Consider the following 19626-nt stretch of genomic DNA (forward strand, 5'->3'; position numbering starts at 1 on the left):
GGGGGTGGGGGGGGGGGTGGGGAGGGAGTCTCTAGAGATCCTCTCTGCTGCTTTTATGGCCCTGTGGATTGACCTCCGATCCATTTCTCTGCATCAACTGTACCAATTATTTAAGGTTCAGTTAGACAGATTTTTACATAAAAAAAGGAATTAAGGGATATGGGGAAAAGGCAGGTGGGTGGAGTTGAATCAATGATCAGATCAGCCATGATCTTATTGAATGGCGGAGCAGGCTTGAGGGGCTGGATGGCCGACTCCTGCTCCTATTTCTTATGTTCACGCTGTGATGCAGCCTGCCAGGGCTTTCGCGATAGAGTTCCTGTAGAAGGCTGACAAGATGGCGGCCGGTAGCCTCGCCCATTTCAGTCTTCACAGATAGTGCAGTCGCTGTTGTGCCTTCCTGACAAGTGGGAAGATGTTGATTGTCCATGATAAGTCATTTGTTAAGTGGACTCCAAGGAACCTGGTGCTCTCCACTCTCTCCACTACCGAGTTATTGATGTGTAGTGGAGGTTGGTGGTTCCTGGTCCTCCTGAAGTCTGTGATCATCTCCTTCGCCTTGTCCATGTTGAGACTGCTGGAGGAGCTCAGCAGGTCTGAGCTCATCAGAATGGCTGATGTTTCAGGTCTTGAGGGGTTGAGATCTGTAACGTGGCCCATTTTGTTCCTCCCACTGATGCTGGAGCTCCTCCAGCAGATTGTTTCTTCAAAATTGATGCCATTCAGATAATGACCATTTTCCTCCTTTGGTTTCTGATGCATGGCAGGGCTTTGATCACAACTCTATAGCCTAGAAGTAAGCCATTTGGCCCATCTAGTCTGGGCTGAACTATTATTCTACTTTCTCTCATTGATCTACACCTGGACCATAGCCCTCCATACCCCTCCCATCCATGTCCCTGTCCAATTTTTTCTTAAATGTCAAAATCAAGCCTACATTTACCACTTCATGTAGCAACTCATTTCACATTTTTACCACCCTCTGCATGAAGAAGGGCTTCTTATGTTAGTACCATGGAACCATAGAACATTACATCACAGGAACAGGCCTCTTGGCCCATCTAGTCTGTGGTGAACTATAATTCTGCCTCCACTCCCACCACTCTCTGTGCAAAGAGGTTCCCCCTAAACTTTTCCCCTTTCACCCATAACCTATGTTCTCTGGATTGTATCTCTCCTACCCTCAGTGGAAAAACCCTATCTATATTTACACTGCCTTTATTCCTCATAGTTTTAAAAACCTCGATCAAATCTCCCCTCATTCTTTTACACTCCAAGGAATAAAGTCCTAACCTGTTTAACCTTCCCCTGAAGTTCAGGCAACATCCTAGTAAACTTCTCTGCACTCTTTCAATCTTAGAGATATCTTTCCTGTAGTTAGGTGATCAGAACTGCACACAATACTCCAAATCTGGCCTCACCAAATTCTTATACAAATTTAGCATAAAATCCCAACTCCTATATTCAAATGATTTATGAAGGCCAATATGCCAAAAACTCTCTTTGCAACCCTATTCTCCTGTGATTCTACTTTCAGGAAATTATATATCTGTATTCCCAGATCCCCCTGTTCCACCCCACTCTTCAGTGCCTGACCATTTACTGTGTATGTTCTTCAAAATGCAACACCTCACACTTGTCTGCATTAAATTCCATCTGCCATTTTGCAGCTGGTCCATATCCCTCGGCAAGTTTTGAAAACCTTCTTCACCGTCCGCAACACCTCCATTCTTGTGTCATATGAAAACACTTCACCTTTCACCATTAATCCTCTGTTTAAAAAGGGGTCTAGGTGTAGGCCCAGCAATTATAGGCCAGTAAATTTGAAATTGATGGTCATTAAACTAATAGAAAGTATTCTTTAAGAGGCAGGGATTGATCAAGGACACCCAACATGGGTTTGGGTGGAGACTGTCATGTTTGACAAATATTATTGAATTTTTTGAGGAGGTGACAAGGAAGGTTGATGATGATAGAGCAGTAGATGTCGTCTATATGAATTTCAGTAAGGCCTTCAATAAGGTTCCACATGGTAGGTTGGTAAGGAAGGTTCAGGCACTGGGCATTAATGTTGAGATAGTCAGATGGGTTCAACGGTGGCTAGAAGGTAGATGCCAGAGAATCATGGTGGATAACTGTCTGTCAGGATGGAGGCTGGTGATGAGTGGTGTGCCTCAGGGATCGGTGCTGGTTCCCTTGTTGTTTGTCATTTACATTAATGATTTGGATGATGGAGTGGTAAATTGGGTTAGTAAATATGCAGATGATACAAAAATAGGGGTAGATAGTGAAGATGGTTTTCATGGACTGCAGAGGGATTTGGACGGCTTAAATACCTGTTTAAATTTCCCCTCATTCTTCTACACTCCAAGGAATAAAGTCCTAACCTGTTTGACCTTTCCCTGAAGTTCATGCAACATCCTAGTAAACTTCTCTGCACTCTTTCAGTCTTATAGATATCTTTCCTGTAGTTAGGTGACCAAATCTGAGCACAATAGGCTGAATGATGGCAGATGGAGTTTAATACCGATAAGTTTGAAGTGTTTCATTTTGGGAAGAATAATCAAATCAGGACGTATGCAGTGAAAGGGAGGGGGGCATTGAGGAATGCAGAGGAACAGAGAGATCTTGGAATAACAGTTCATCGTTCTTTGAAAGTGGAATCTCATGTAGATAGGGTGGTGAAGAAGGCTTTTGGTATGCTGGCCTTTATAAATTAAAGTATAGAATATAGGAGTTGGGAGGTGATGTTGAGACTGTTTAAGACTTTGGAGAGGCCAAATTTGTAATACTATCCGTAGTTCTGGTCCCCAAATTATTGGAAGGGTATCAATAAGGTAGAGAGGGTGCAGAGAAGATTTACTAACATGTCGTCTGGATTACAGTATCTAGAATACGGAGAAAGATTGAGTAGACTGGGTCTTTATTCATTGGAGCGTAGAAGGTTGAGGGGGGATTTGATAAGAGGAAAATAAAATTATGAGGGGGATAGATAGAGTAGATGTGAATAGGCTCTTCCCCTTGAGGGTAGGTGAGATTGGAACGAGGAGTCATGAGTTAAGGTTAGGGGGGAAAAGTTTAGAAGTAACACGAGAGGGAACTTCTTCACTTAGAGTGGTGGCTGAGTGGAATGACCTTCCAGAAGAGGTGGCTGCAGCAGGGTCATTTTTTTATTTAAGAAAAAGTTGGATAGGTGCATGGATGTGAGGGCATTGGAGGCTTATGGGCAAGAAGCAGATAAGTGGGACTAGGGGAGATCACTTGAATCAGTACGGACTAGAGGGCCCGAGATGGCCTATTATAATTGTTATATGGTTACATGGTGAATCAATGCCCTTTTATCCTTGCCTCAGCTCATCTCAGTGCAAACGTCTGCTTGCATCTACCATAAGATTATAAAACATAAGAGCAGAAATTCAGCCCATTGAGTCCACCCCGCTATCTATTTTTCCACTCAGCCCCGCTGCCTGGCCTTCTCCCCATAACCTTTGATGACCTGGCTAATCAAGAACCTATTAATCTCTGCCTTAAATACACTCAATGACCCGGCCTTCACAACTACCTATGGCAATAAATTCCACAGATTCACCAACCTCTGGCGCATGAAATTCCTACACATCTTAGTTCTAAGCCGACGCCCTTCAATCCTGAAGTTGTGCCCTCTTGTCTAAGTCTCTTCCACCATGGGAAACAACCTTTCTACATCTACTCTGTCCTCGCCTTTCAACATTCCAAATAGTTCAATAAGAGCCCACCTCATTCTCCTAAATTTCAACAAATACAGTCCAAGAGCTGTCAAATCATCCTTGTATCACAATCATCCTTGTGAACCTCCTTTGAACCCTCTCCAACGTCCGCACATCCTCTCTTAAGTGAGGAGCCCAAAACTCTGTCTATACCCCTCATAATTTTACATATCTCTATCAACTCCCCCCAACCCACCGCCCCCCCCCCCCGATTCTCCAGGGAATAAAGTCCTAACCTATTGAACCTTTCCCTGTAACTCAGTTCCTGCAGTCCTTGCAACATGTTCTCTGCACACTTTCAATCTTCTAGATATCTCTCATGATTATGTGTTTTGGACCAAACATCATGGACAGAACTTAAATAAAAGTTTGCAACCAGGACATTGCATGGAAGTAATTACTGAGGAAGAGAGACATGGGAAAGAGAGAGAGAGAGAGGGAGGGAGAGAAAACACTCCACATCTAATCTCTCGAAACCACTGTTGTATATCAAGAGCATTGTGTTTGCAAACTGGTGTGTGATGAATTATACTGGTGGTCCAACTGGAGTGACACATCAGTCTCTTTTTCTAGTGCTCTGGCTGAAGGTCAAACATGAAAATAGCATTTTCCATTGTTCCAATGTCTAGGAAGAAGGGAAAATTGATCCTATGAACAATGGACTCGGAATTCTGCACAGAAAGCTTTTTGACTCATGCGAACATTTGCAAGGCAATGGGTAGCTGAGCTGGCAGCGTTTGTGCTCATTCTGCACTTACCATGGGTGAATGGGCAGGATTATAAAAGGGAGTTCGCCTGCCTGGAGCAGCTCCACAGCGACCGCTCCGGATCCAGCCACCGCAGTCAGGTAAGACCCATGATCGCCTCTCACGCACACCAGAGTTTGTGACCCTTCAGAGATTGTGGTCTGGGTTACATTGTCACCGGTCGACAAGAGAGCACGAGGACCTTACTCCGCAAGTTTAAAGCTGAGAAGTGCAGAGTGACGCAATCTGAGAGCAAGAATGAGGTATGCAAAATGATTCCAATATTAAACAGGGTGCAGGAATTAGAGAAACACCGGAGAACGGCAGATGATGGAGCAAAGGGCTGGAGGAACTTAGAGGGTCATCAGTGGGAGAAAACAAATGGCCATCATTTTGGATTGGAACCCTTCATCAGGATCAGATGAAGTCTCGATGAAGAGCTCTGGGTCAGAAGGTTGACGATTAATTTTGTGGGTTGAGTCAATGGTTTGTGGGATGGCAGATTTCAAAGAAGCCTTGGAGACCAAGTGCAAGGAAGTTCTGATGAACTTTTATAAAATCATGATTAGGTTACAGCTGGAATGTTGCAACCATCCCTGGTCATTGTGGAAATAATTCTTGAGACGTCTTCCAGAGATGACATGCTACCAGGACTATTGATAAAGGCTGTAGTTCTTCTGAGAGCAGAGAAAGTTGGGAGGAGAAACTGGATAAGGATTTCAAGCAACAACTGGTTCAGGCATAGTCGTCAGAGGGAAGTTATTTCCATTGGACGATTGATTGTGGGGTGGGGGGGGGGCGTGATGGGCTCTTACGCATCTGTTTTCTTCGACCTTCTTGATCTTGGAGGTCTCAAGCTTGGAAGCAAACCTGACATCGTGTATGATTTAGTCTCACATGAGGAGAGTGAGGGGCGTAGGTAGATCCTGGAGTGAAACAGGAAAGTCTGCAGATGCTATAGTAAAAACGCAGAAATGCTGGAGGAGGTAAAGATATATAACCAATGTTTTGGGCCTGAGCCCTTCTTCAAGGTATGAGTACCAACTGAATTAAAAGGATGGGGAGAAGGGAAGAAAGGAAGGGGAGAAGCACAGTCCAACCAGACCAAAGGTGTTAATTGGATATGGATAGGACACAGGAGAGAGGGAAGGTGAGAATTGACTGAGGGAGGGGGTATGGTTTTGGGCACTGAAAACTGAACTGGAGGAAAGAAGGCAGAGAGAAAGGAGAGAGAGAGAGAGAGAGAGAGAGAGAGAGAGAGAGAGAGAGAGAGAGAGAGAGCTAGAAGAGAGGGAACATAAGGCCACACTTTCAGGTGGCCAAAGTCCTCGCTGTAAAGCCACATATTCAACCCCTATGTGGTTGTTGGGAGGGCACCTGAAAGTGGAGAACCTTGCCAGGAGGAGCACTTACCTAACCCTCCTCCTGTAGGTAGGTCCTCTGGCTCCGAGAATCCCCTGTTGCCCCTGAAAGCAGCAGTGGGACAACGGCCACAGTCCACTGGAGCCGGTGTTCACTCAGATGTGGCTCTCCTTCAGCCGGCACGTTCAGGTGACAGAAAGGCGTCTTCTCCGCGGCCACCTGAATATCTCAGCTGCACTCCCCCAGCCATGTCTGCAGGCGCATTATCTGCGTCCAAGCACCTGAAAGTGGCTATTGAGAAATATGTGGCAAGGGGTTACTGCCAGATTCTGGAGACATCAACGTTAATGCCATACAGTTGGAGGATGCCCAGATGGAATATTCCTCCAATTTGCAGTGGTCTCAGTGTGGCAGTGCATGAGACCATGGACAGACATGTCGACAAGGGAATAGGGTGGGAAATTGAAATTGGTGGCCACTGGGAGATCCAAGTCAATGCATCAGAGCCAGGAGACAATGCAGATAAAGGCATAATGAACAGAATGGTGTGATGAATCCAGGAAGATCACTGGAGATCTCTCCTCAGTATGAATGGAAATTGACTTGCCTTATTGCCGTTACAGTACGATTCAAGATGACAACTCAACGAATGGATGTCATGGGACAGTGGAAGATCACTGTCTGGGAAGAGCAGAACTTCCAGGGAAAACATTGCGAGTTTAAGCTGGAATGCCCTAACATCATGGAGCGAGGATTCAACAAGATCCGATCCATCAAGGTTGAATGTGGACCGTAAGCACACAATCTTTAAGCTCAATTCCCAGGGCACTGCTTTCCCCCAACTCAGCCCATCCTTCACAGTAAGACCCCTATCCACTGGTAGGGTAGAGAACATGACAAGATTTTTGCTGGGTGCTCCGGTTTCCTCCCCCATTCCAAAGAGGATTAGAGGGTGAATTTGGGCAGCGTGGGCTCGTGGGCCAGATGTGCCTTAACCGTAAAATGACCATGCTGGAGAAACTCAGCAGTCCACGCAGCGTTCTTTATATAGGAACGATAAAGATACATCACCAACCTTTCAGGCCTGAGTCCTTCACCAAGCTATGAACAAGATCTAGGCAGGTGTCTGGATAAAATGGTGGTGTGGGGTGGAGAGGCAAGAGGAAGAACGTAGGCCCACAGGCAAGAGATTATGAGGGAAGGAGATAAGATACAAGATAGATAAGGGAGGGAGGGGTTTTCCCTGCTGTATCTCCAAAAATGTTTAAAATATTTATCTTTTCTTTCCTCCTGTAAAATACTTGCTAAAACTGATCCCCTTTGCTATCCTTGATAGCTCTAAAACAAATTAATTGACCTCAAAATTACTTTAGGACATTTTACTCATGGAGTCCTAAAGTATCAGTGTGGATACAGGCTCCTCGGCCCAACTTGCTCATGCTGTCCCACCTGCTTGCATTTGGCCCATCCTTTCCATTCATCGGTCCAATTTTCCCTTAAACGTTGCAATAGTACTGTTGCGGTCGCGTACTTAAGTGAGTCGGGAGTGGTGCCGGTCTCCGCTGTTGAGCTATCCAGGGAGATTCACGAAAGTAGTAATGAGCATGTACGGGTCAGAATGGTGGGGGGGGGGGTGGGTGTGCGCAGCTGCAGGGTTGCAGGAGGAGGAGATTAGGAGCCTCGCAGTCACCCGTATGGCAGAGATCCAATGAAAGGGGCAGGGAGGCTTGGTTGAGAGGTGTTTTATGGGAAGAAGAAGAGCGGGAGTGGCAGATAAGAATAAAGAGGGTCGATGCCACTTTTGTACAGAAGAATTTGCAGATGACACGAAGACTGGAGGTGTACCAGATAGCGAAGAAGGTTTTCAAAGCTTGCAGAGGGACCAGGACCAGCTGTAAAAATGGGCTGAAAGATGACAGATAGAATTTAATGCAGACAAGTGTGAGGTGTTGCATTTTGGAAGGACAAACCAAGAAAGGATGTACATGGTGAATGGTAGGGAAATGAAGTGTGCGATAGAACAGAGGGATCTGGGAATACAGATACATAATTCCCTGAAAGTGGCATCACAGGTGGACAGGGCTGTAAAGAGAGCTTTTGGCATACTGGCCTTCATAAATCAAAGTATTGAGTATAAGGAGTTGGGATGTTTTAATAAAATTGTATAAGATATTAGTGAGGCCAAATTTGGAGTATTGTGTGTAGTTTTGGTCACCTAGCTACAGGAAAGAGTGCAGAGAAGATTTACTAGGATGTTGCCAGAACTTCAGCAACTGAATGACTGGGAAAGGTTAAATAGGTTAGGACTTTGTTCCCTGGAGCGTAGAAGAATCAGGGAAGATTTGATAGAGGTATTTAAAATGATGAGGGGGACAGACAGAGTAAATGTAGGTCGGGTTTTTCCACTGAGGAGAGGTGAGATACCAACCAGAGGACAAGAGTGAAAGTGGAAAAGTTTAGCGGGAGCACGAGAGATATCTTCTTCACACAGAGAGTGGTGGGGGTATGGAATGAGCTGCCAGCTGAGCTGGTGAATGCAGGTTCAATGTTAACATTTAAGAGGAATTTGGAGAGGTACATGGATGGGAGGCTATGGACTGGGTGCAGGTCAGTGGGACTAGGCAAAAAAAAATGGTTCAGCACAGACTAGAAGGGCCAAACGGGCCTGTTTCTGTGCTATAGTGTTCTATGGTTCTAAGAACGAGTGAGTGTGTTCTTTTAATTGTGTGAAAATTGACTGAACCTGCCTCAACCACCTTAGCTGGCAGCCTGTTCCATACACCCAGCAGCTTCTGTGTAAAAAAATTACCCCTCAGGTTCCTGTTAAATCTCTCCACCCTCACCTTGAATCTCTGTCCACTGGTCACTGATTCCCCTACTCTGGGCAAAAGACTGCATCCACCTGATCTATTCCTGTCATGATTTTGTCCATCTCTGTGAGATCTCCCCTCACCCTCCTGCGTGCCAAGGAATAAAACCCCAGCCTGCTCCACCTCTCCCTGTAGCTCAGGCCCCGATCCCTGGCAGCATCCTCATCAATCTTCTCTGCAGCTTCTCCAACTTGACATCGTTCCTGCATCACGGTGACCAAATCGGAATGCAATTCTCCAAATGGGACCTCATCAACGTCTTGTGCACCTGACTCCTGATCTCCCAACACTTGTACAAAACGCTCTGACTGACGAAAGACAATGTGCGACAATAAAAGTGCTGCGTCAATGTAAGTTGTTGTCGCTCCCAGCTTCGTCCGGGCGGGAGGATAATTGAACGCTCTGTCTCTCCGTAGCTGGGCAGGTTACGAGTATCCGGAGTTCCAAGGGCAGCAGTTCATTCTGGAGAAGGGAGACTATCCCCGCTGGGAGGCGTGGAGTGGTAACAGCGGCTACAGGACTGAACATCTACTCTCCTTCCGCCCCATCAAATGTGCTGTAAGTCCTCTGGTACCTTCTCCCCTAACCCTCTGCCTCTAGCAGTTATGTAACCACCTTGCCTAATGATGGTCAAAATGTAGTGATGTTTAGAGATAATCGCCTCTGTGCAAAAGGTCGTTGAATTCCAGTTTACAAAATAACTGATTGCACAAACCTTTCCTTACTCCCTGGCACACAGAAAGCAAAACACCAAGGCTCAGGTAACAGTTTATAGCTTCCACAAGGCTTTAAATTTCAAGATTCAAGATTCTTTTACTGTCATGTAATAAAGAAAATGCAATATTTCATGAAATTTCCTTTACTCTATCATAAGGCAAAGATTTGCCATCAGCAGAAATTGCCTTATAGTCAGGGAAAGAGAAGAAAAAGATAGTGTCCTGCCCACCCCCCCCCCCCCACCCACCAGAGTCACTGAGGGTCCGTGGATTCACCTCCAGTGATCCTGCAGCCTCCACAGCCCCACAGTCTTCGGTCCAAACCTCTGACATGAGCAGGAAGCCTTCAGTGCCCTCGGCAACCTCTCGCGTGCTTGTCCCCGATACCTGGTACAGTTCTACAACAGGCCCTTCGGCCCACTCTGACCAAGCTAGACACATTTGCCTGTGTTCGGCCCATATCTCTCTAAACCTTTCGATAATAGAACACCCACCTACGGCCTGCGACGCTGTGCCAACCTATATAAACCTACTCAACAATCTATACCCGTAGTTTTCAAACTAATAGAACACCCACCTACGGCCTGCGACGCTGTGCCAACCTATATAAACCTACTCAACAATCTATACCCGTAGTTTTCAAACTTCTCCTTTCCACTCACATCCCACTTTAAGTATTCCCTATCCCATCGGTGTTCTGTGATTAGTAAGGGATTGCTTAAGGTGGGATGTGGGTGGGGAGGGAAGGTTGAGAATCACTGCTATAGACCCAATTGTTACTGAAATATTTGGCTTGAAAATAATTGTTATTGGCCCATTTCCTTTGGAGTTCTGCACATAACGAGTCAATGAGGGACGATTATAACAGTGGTTTTCAAACTTTTTCTTTCCACCCACATCCCACCTTAAGCAATCCCTTACTAATCACAGAGCACCGATGGCATAGGGATTGCTTAAAGTGGGCTGTGAGTGGAAAGAGAAAGGGTGAGAACCATTGATCTAAACCTTCCCTACCTCACACCCATTACCCTACATTTTCTCTCCTATCCATATACCTAAATGTCCTTTAAACATTATAAAGGTCCCCGCGTCTACCACCTCCCCGGCAGGTCATTCCATGTACCTAATGCCCTCTGCGTGAAGAAGGCTTCCCTTAGGTTCCCTTTAAATCATTCCCTCACACCTCATCTATGCTCCCTTGTCTACTCGGTTGGGGGGGGAGGGGGAAAGGCAACGACCCTACCTTTATCAATGTCCATCATGATTTTGTAAATCTCCATTAGGCCCTCACTCCACCTCCTGCACTCCAGGGATAAATATCCCAACCATTTCGGCCTACGAGTCCGTGCCACCCAGTTAACACCCCATTAACCGACACCCCCGGCATGGTTTTGGAGGAAACCCCACGCGGACACAGGGAGAACTCAGTGGCCTGACTGACGATGGCAAATGTTCCATATGCCTTCTTCCCCACCCTCTGCCTCATCCAATTAGGGTCCACACAACAACTGTTAATCTTGGTATAAAAGGCAGAGGATGAGATATGTGACATGCAGGATAATTTGAACTGGTGTACATCGAAATGTACCAGGGGTGTCGATTAGTTGGGTGTAAGTTGGGCGGCACAGGCTCATGGGTCGAAATGACCTGTTATCGTGCTGTATGTCTGAATTTAATTTTTTTAAAAATTAACGCACAGATACTACCACTCACCCACCACATAGCAGGGTCAATTCACACGGCATAAAAATTACCACTCACCCACCACATAGCAGGGTCAATTCACACGGCATAAAAACTTGAATATCTCTGGAACGTGGGAGGAATCCCACGAGCTCACAGGGAGGACGTTCAAAAACCCTAAGGCAGCACCCAAGGTTAGGATTGAACTCTGGACTCTGGGTGCTGTGAGCCAGTGGCTCTTCCACCTGCACCATTGTGCTGCAAGCATGACAAGATTCACGCATTGGGCAGCACATAAAGTTTGCAATATATTGTGTGTGAGAAAGTATACAGACTGGAGTACGTTACGGAATGTACATCAGAGAACATTACAGCACAGTATAGGCCCTCCAGCCTTGGTGTTTTTCCGACCTCTGTTAATCTACTCCACAAACAAATCTAACCCTTCCCTCCCTCACACCCATAACCCCTCTATTGTTCTTACATCCATGAGCCTGTCAAAAAGTCTTTTGAATGTCCCTATTGTATCAGCGTCCACCACCACTCTTGGCAATGCATTCCAGGCACCCACCATAAGTTATGATCAGAATTCAATGGCAACATGAACGAGCTCCATGGTGAAAGCTCTGAGATTAGACTCGTAATATCTGTAGTCCTTTAGAAACTTCGTCATATTTATAGAGATTCACTATGCAGTAATTCTTTCTCCACCCCCACCCCCACTCCCCCACCTCTCTCTCTCTCTCTCTCTCTCTCTCTCTCTCTCTCTCTCTCTCTCAGAGTCACAATGACAGCAAGATCACCCTGTATGAAAATGAGAACTTCCAGGGCCGCAAGTTTGAGCTTTGCGATGACTACCCTTCCCTGCAGGGTATGGGCTGGTGCAGCAAGGAGGTCGGTTCCATCAAGGTTCAGTCTGGAGCGTAAGTAACCAGCGGTTGTGGGGACAGTGTTGTCCATCCATTACCCCCCCACCACCAGGAGAGAGTGTGGTGATTTGACCAAGGGATTGATTGTGCATTCCACTCTGAGTGCAGGTATGGTCAACAAGGAAGCAACTGTGGTCTTCCACTTCAGTGGAGACAGCTTTGTGTTCTTGGCTTTCAGCAAGGAATCACATTTAGAGAATAGAACTTGGGGACATGGCCTCAAGATTCAGGCCAGTAGACATAAGACAAAGATTTGCTTCTCCTGGAGAATAGTGAATCTGCATATTCTTCAAGTTTTTTGAAAATTTAGACATACAGCACGGTAACCGACCGTTGCAGCCTATGAGCTACACCCCCGGCACATTTTTGAAGGGTGGGAGGAAACTGGAGCCCCCGGGGAAAACCCACGCAGACACAGGGAGAACGTACAAACTCTTTACAGACAGCGTGGGATCCGAACCCCAGTCCCGATCGCTGGCGCTGTAAAGGTGTTGCGCTAACTGCTATGCCAACCGTGTCAGAATGAGTAGAAACAGTCTCATTTAAGACACAGATGGATAGACTTTTGAAAAAATAGAGGAATTAAGGACAAAGGGAATAGGTCGGTCTGAGTCCACGGTCAGATCAGCCATGAATTTATTGAATGGCCGAGCAAACTCGACGGGCCAGATATTCCTATTTCTTATATAACCATATAACCGTTTACAGCACGGAAACAGGCCATGTCGGCCCTTCAAGTCCATACCGGTTCACTTGAACAACTCCACTAGCTCCTCCGCAAACTCCTGAGGAAGTAGAGGCTGTTCTTGTGTTGCATTTTGTTCAACTAAATGACTCTATGGGAATCAGGTTGCAGGTTTATTACTCAGTCATTTAGCACGATAATTATGCAGGCTATTCAGTAAACTCAGGCAAGCAGCTTTACAGCAGAAATCACCAGAAATTATTGTACTTCATCTAATTTGATTTAAATACAATCTGCTGGAGGCAGAAAAAAGGATGGTTGACGGTTCGGGCTGAAACCCTGAAGTCTCTCCCTGATGCTGGCCGATCTGGTGAATTCCTCCAATGGACTGGGTTTGGCTTCAGATTCCAGCATCTCCAATCTCCTGTGTGCCAACGGTTAGGTTTCCTTGTCCTCCATAGGGCGGGATCTGATGGTCCAGTGATCGGTGGCTGCTCTCTGTTCTGACAGATCCTTCTTTTCCCATCTGCCACACGTTCAAATATCCCTTCATCCTCCAAGGAGCTTTGATGTCAGTTACACAGCGCTAAACAATAATGATGGGGTGCGGTCCCATGATGGACAAGCTACTGAAGAATATTGAAAGGGGATGCCAGTTTCAATCTCAACGTGGGGAACTTAAACTTTGTTAGTTAACTAAATCAAACCTTAACGAGGAGGACGAGAAAGGCTGCAGATTCTGGAACAAAATCACTCTGCTGGAGGGTTGATCAACACTTCATGCTACTGAACTTCTCCAGCAGCTTCTATTTTGCTCAAATATTAAAAAGCAAGCTTCACCGATGTGAATCCGTGGAATTTGTGGCCACCGGCGGTTGTGGAGGCCAGGTCATTGGGTGCATTTAAGGCAGAGATCTCAGGTTATGGGGAGAAGGCCGGGCAGTGGGGCTGTGGGAGAATGGATCATCTCATGATTAAATGATAGGGTAGACTCAATAGGTTGAATGGCCTATTTCTGCTCCTATGTCTTATGGTCATATTTCTGGGTCTGGTCAGCTTGGGTTATGAGGAGAGATTGGATAGGCTGGCACTTTTTCGTCCTTGTAGCGTTGGAAGTGATCTATTAAAGATACATACAATCATGGGGAGGGAGCTAGATAAGGACAGTCTTGTTCCTATGGTAGAGGAATGTGAAACAAGAGGGCAGAAGTTGAAGGTGAAGAGGGAGGGGTATTCACCAATGACCTGTTATCCTGGGCTCTCTCCCTTCCCCTTCCTCCATACTACTCCTTCTTCTCCCGACCATTTTATTCAAGAACCTGCCTGTACCGAACAAAGGTCCATGTCCAAAGTCTTGGTGACCCTTTCCTTCCTGTGGACGCTGCGTGACCTGCTGAGTTTCTCCAGCATGTTTGTGCAAAATGTCCGATTCTGTCTCTATTATATTTACCTCTTTTTCCTTATTACTTATTTGTTTTTAAAATTTAAGCACCCAGAAACACCTCCATTTATTTCCCCAACGGGTTCTTGAGAAAGGTCTCCTGCAGCCATTCAGAATTGAACTAATTGATAGGTGTGGAGTCACATGGCTGGAAAAGGAAAGCAGATTTTCCTGATAAAGAGACAGCCATAATCACATGTAAAAGGCAAAAATTAGCTAGATGTTTCTGCAAGACAATTCTCATTATTGCAAAGGGTCCCAACCCAAAACTGGTCATTTTTGCCTGGCCAACTTTTCAATGCCCATCCAAGGACCACTTAGTTTCAAATTCCAGATTGTGGACGGAATTTAATTTCTGCACCTGCCTTAGTGGGTGCTGAACTCAGGTCTCTGCCTTACGGCTGGCACGGCTGTTGGCGCAGCTCTATTACAGTGCCAGAGACCCAGGTTCGAATCCGGTGCTGTCTGTAAGGAGATTGTATGTTCTTCCCGTGTCTGCATGGAATTTTTGTGGGTTTTCCGGTTCCCTTCCACCCTTCAAAAACACACGGGGGATGTAGGTTGATTGGGGTATTGGGGAGGCCTGGAAGGGCCTGTTGCCGTGCTGGGTCGAAATTAAAAAAGCACTTAACTTAAAATTATCAGAGAAATACACAATGCTGCAATGTTTCGGCTGTGAACCTTTGGTCACAACTAAGATGGAATTAGTGAAATTAAAGGTATAAAAGATGGAAGAAGCTGGGGCCCAGTAACTAGTTTAACCACTGTCCTGCCACATCCATATCCTTGGGGAAGGCCTTGTTACAAAGCATTCCCAAAGACACACAGGAGGCGGCACAGTTGACGCCGTAGCGGTTAGTGCAATGCCTTTACAGCGCCAGTGATTGGGGCCGGGGCCTGAATCTTGCGCTGTCTGTAAAGAGTTTGTAGGTTCTCCCCGTGTCTGCGTGGGTCTTCCCCGGGGGTGGGGGCTCCAATTTCAAAACATTTCAGGGCTGGAGGGTGTAAAATTGGACTTGTGGGCTGGAATGGCCTGTTATCATGCTGCATGTCTCGATTTAAAAAAATTCATTTTTTTTACAAAGTCAGCTCAAGAACACAGGAGCAGGAGTCGGCAATCTGACCAACGAGACTGCTCCACCATTCAAAGGATCTTGAGTGATCCGGCCATGGACTCAGCTCCACGTGCCCGCCTGTTTCCCCTCGCATGGGATTTTTCTGGGTTTTTCCTATTTTTCACAAATCTGTCTATCTGCATCTTAAGTACATTTAATGAAGGAGCCTCTACTGGTCCTTGGGGCGGAGAATTCCACACCCAAATCTTGAGGCTATGTCTCTTCGCCTGCCTGTGGAAACGTCTGCCCTGCTTCTCTCTCATTCAGTAGATCCTTTCTCAAAGCAAGAATGGTGGCACTGTGGGAGCCACTGTAACATTAGTGCTGCCCCTGGTGCGGACTCACAGAGAGTGGGGAGTGGAGGTACGGCGCACCCTCAGGGTCCAACTGTTTGCCATCAGCTCCGTACTGGCTCTGAACAGCCTGTTAAAGGAGCTGACGGTAGTTTTATTTAAGATCCCATGACCCAAGATGGCAGCGCCTATGGTTGGCAACAACCACAAGGGGTTGCAGATTCTAGGGAAACCAGAGGACTGGCGCAGGTCACCAGAAAACAGGGGTGACCAACCCCCCCCCCACCCACCCCGTCCCCCTCTGAGAAGGAGAAGCAGAGGACCAGTGAGGGGTTCTGCGACTAAAGGAACCACACAGGCAGCAGGCTGCTGGCGACTCGAGGCAAGGAACCCATGGAGGCTGCAGGCCGTCGAACATTGCTGTCAGGGGATTTGTGCCAGGCTCCGGACTGCTGGGGATTGGCTCAAAATTGGCTGAAAGGGTAGCAGGTACCGGAACTGGGATGCAAGAGAGTGGCGAGGGTTTTGAAATGTTCCTAATGTATCAGAAGTTAGCATGTGGAGCTCAGGTTTTGACTGGACTCTGTGTGGTGGCAGAGGCTGCAGGAGTGCTGGAAATGAATCGACGGTTGTTCGATGACTCTGAGGGAGATTCTCTTTTGCTTCTCTTTCTCTGAATGCGAGAGGAACTTCAGGCAATTTCTGCCGATGACGAATCTGTCTACCTTACAGCAGGCAAAAGCAATTTTGTGTAAAGTGATTCTGTTTTTATAACTTGACAATAAATTGAATCTTGAAAGGAATGCTGAATCTTCAAATTAAGAAGACCAGAACCGCACACAGTTTTCCAGGCACGGCTTCAGCAGGATCCTGTACGGTTGCCGCAGAACCTCCCTAATCCTAAACACAAGTCCTCTGGCTATGAAGGCAAATGTTCTATTTGCATTCTTGATTACCTGCCACATGTGCAAACTAACCTTTGTTGATTGATGCACAAATAAAATTTAGATTTTAATTTAGACATACAGCACAGTAACAATCCATTTTGGCCCATGTGTCCGTGCAGCCCAATTTACAGCCAATAAACCTACAATCCTCGGTACGTTTTGAATGGTGGGAGGAAACCGGATCCTGTGGGGATGCAGACATGGGGAGAATGTACAAACTCCTTACAGACAACGGGGGATTCAAACCCTGGACCCGACCGCTGGTCCTATAAAGGCGTGCGCTAACTGCTACGAGAACCATGCTGTCCCAGTAGTGGGGCCTGGAATAGATGATCAGGTGTGGTAGTCCTTCCCAAGTGGATGACATTACAATAAGCAACAATCATGTTCTTGCCTTTACAGTTGGGTTGGATACCAGTACCCAGGATACAGAGGTTATCAGTACATCTTTGAGAGGGACCGGCACAACGGTGAATTCAAGAACTACAATGAATACAGCACCCAGGCACACACCAACCAGCTGCAATCCATCCGCAGAGTCCAGCACTAGATGGGCGAAGTGGCCACCAACCATTTGGGAGGATTGTGGGGAGGAACAGGGGAAGGCAAATGACACTAACTGCCTGTGAAAAGGAACTGTACTGAATAATAAAACACATGCATCTTGCAAAATACTTTAGTTTGTTGATTCATAATCCTTCAAATACTTTGAACAGAGACGTGTTTATCCTGTGATGGGGTTAAATGAAGATGGACACCAAATGAGGAAAAACATGTGAGAGTCAAGAGCTGGAATGAGATCTTCTTAAGTGCTTATGTGATGGTGCTACGGAGATGGTGGTGGAGATGTTGGTGGTGATGGTGATGGAGATGGTGATGGTGGTGGTGGTGATGGTGGTGGTGGTGGTGGAGATGGTGGTGGTGGTGATGGTGGTAATGTTGGTGGTGATGGTGGTGGTGATGGAGATGGTGATGGTGGTGATGGTGGTGGTGGTGATGGTGGTGATGGTGGTGGTGGTGGTGGTGATGGTGGTGGTGATGGTGGTGGTGATGGTGGTGATGATGATGGTGGTGGTGATGGTGCTGGTGGTGGAGATGGTAATGGTGGTGGTGATGGTGGTGATGTTGGTGGTGGTGATGGTGGTGATAGAGATGGTGATGGTGGTGGTGATGGAGATGGTGATGTTGGTGGTGATGGTGGTGGTGATGGTGGTGGTGATGGTGGTGATGTTGGTGGTGATGGTGGTGGTGATGGTGCAGATGGTCATGGTGGAGATGGTGATGGTGATGGTGGTGGTGGTGATGGTGGTGGTGGTGGTGGAGATGGTGGTGGTGGTGATGGTGGTAATGTTGGTGGTGATGGTGGTGGTGATGGAGATGGTGATGGTGGTGATGATGGTGGTGGTGATGGTGGTGGTGGTGATGGTGGTGGTGGTGATGGTGGTGGTGGTGGTGGTGGTGATGGTGGTGGTGATGGTGGTGGTGATGGTGGTGATGATGATGGTGGTGGTGATGGTGCTGGTGGTGGAGATGGTAATGGTGGTGGTGATGGTGGTGATGTTGGTGGTGGTGATGGTGGTGATAGAGATGGTGATGGTGGTGGTGATGGAGATGGTGATGTTGGTGGTGATGGTGGTGGTGATGGTGGTGGTGATGGTGGTGATGTTGGTGGTGATGGTGGTGGTGATGGTGCAGATGGTCATGGTGGAGATGGTGATGGTGATGGTGGTGGTGGTGATGGTGGTGGTGATGGTGGTGATGGTGGTGGTGATGGTGGTGGTGATGGTGGTGATGATGATGGTGGTGGTGATGGTGGTGATGGTGGTGGTGATGGTGGTGGTGATGGTGGTGATGATGATGGTGGTTGTGATGGTGCTGGTGGTGGAGATGGTAATGGTGGTGGTGATGGTGGTGATGTTGGTGGTGGTGATGGTGGTGATAGAGATGGTGATGGTGGTGGTGATGGAGATGGTGATGTTGGTGGTGATGGTGGTGGTGGTGGTGGTGATGGTGGTGGTAATGGTGGTGGTGATGGTGGTGATGATGATGGTGGTGGTGATGGTGCTGGTGGTGGAGATGGTAATGGTGGTGGTGATGGTGGTGATGTTGGTGGTGGTGATGGTGGTGATAGAGATGGTGATGGTGGTGGTGATGGAGATGGTGATGTTGGTGGTGATGGTGGTGGTGATGGTGGTGGTGATGGTGGTGATAGTGGTGGTGATGGTGGTGGTGATGGTGCAGATGGTCATGGTGGAGATGGTGATGGTGATGGTGGTGGTGGTGATGGTGGTGGTGATGGTGGTGGTGATGGTGGTGGTGGTGATGGTGGTGGTGGTGGTGATGTTGGTGGTGGTGATGGTGGTGGTGATGGTGGCGATGGTGGTGGTGGTGGTGGTGGTGATGGTGGTGGTGATTGTGGTGATGGTGATGGTGGTGATGGTGGCGATGTTGGTGATGGTGGTGGTGATGGTGGAGATGGTGATGGTGGTGGTGGTGGTGGTGGTGATGGTGATGGTGGTGGTGGTGATGGTGGTGATGGTGGCGATGTTGGTGATGGTGGTGGTGATGGTGGAGATGGTGATGGTGGTGGTGGTGGTGGTGGTGATGGTGATGGTGGTGGTGGTGGTTGTGGTGATGGAGATGGTGATGGTGGTGATGGTGGTGACGGTGAAAGGAATTTATTGAAATACACACAAGTACAAAGCATAGGTGGATTGAAATTTCTGCCTGCTGCAGCTACACCTACATAGCCAGCCATTCTCAGTGGGGATCCTACAGCCCTCTCCAGAGGGCTACACATCCTTTAAGTAACAGCATTGTTTTCTTTTTGCCTCACGTAAAATTAATTTTTTTTATGTTTCTTGTACGTTGTCAGTAGGAGAGAAATATGGAAGAAACCAAAACTTGACTGCTTCACAGGGAATGGGGCCCTGAACAGAGTCCTGGTTGGTGGGGGGTGGTTGGGTGGGGGGGAGGGTGGGAGGCCTAGCTGAGAGAAGATTGACGATGCTGAAATAGACTAACAAACAGAAATGTATAAATGACCACATAATAAATATAAAAGGATGGATAAATATTCACGCAGAAAGCTAT

General features: G+C 47.1%; 1 protein-coding gene across 1 annotated transcript; it reads left to right on the top strand.

Annotated features, from left to right (window-relative positions):
- Nucleotides 1-6485: 6485 nt before the first annotated feature.
- Nucleotides 6486-17083, top strand: LOC138760208 (beta-crystallin A2-like). The gene is made up of 4 exons (XM_069930551.1): nt 6486-6646; nt 9141-9282; nt 11904-12046; nt 16936-17083. Exons 1-4 carry the CDS (start codon nt 6489-6491, stop codon nt 17081-17083), a joined length of 591 nt encoding a protein of 196 aa, XP_069786652.1. The 5' UTR covers nt 6486-6488.
- Nucleotides 17084-19626: the final 2543 nt, after the last annotated feature.

This window comes from Narcine bancroftii, chromosome 4, assembly GCF_036971445.1.
Source record: "Narcine bancroftii isolate sNarBan1 chromosome 4, sNarBan1.hap1, whole genome shotgun sequence".
Classification (NCBI taxonomy): Eukaryota; Metazoa; Chordata; class Chondrichthyes; order Torpediniformes; family Narcinidae; genus Narcine; species Narcine bancroftii.

Excerpts from the sequence above, each read along its gene's own strand:
- LOC138760208 (XM_069930551.1), top strand. The coding sequence starts at position 6,489 with ATGACAACTCAACGAATGGATGTCATGGGACAGTGGAAGATCACTGTC. Across the intron at positions 9,283-11,903 it reads TCCGCCCCATCAAATGTGCT|AGTCACAATGACAGCAAGAT; the intron begins GTAAGTCCTCTG and ends TCTCTCTCTCAG. Across the intron at positions 12,047-16,935 it reads ATCAAGGTTCAGTCTGGAGC|TTGGGTTGGATACCAGTACC; the intron begins GTAAGTAACCAG and ends TTGCCTTTACAG.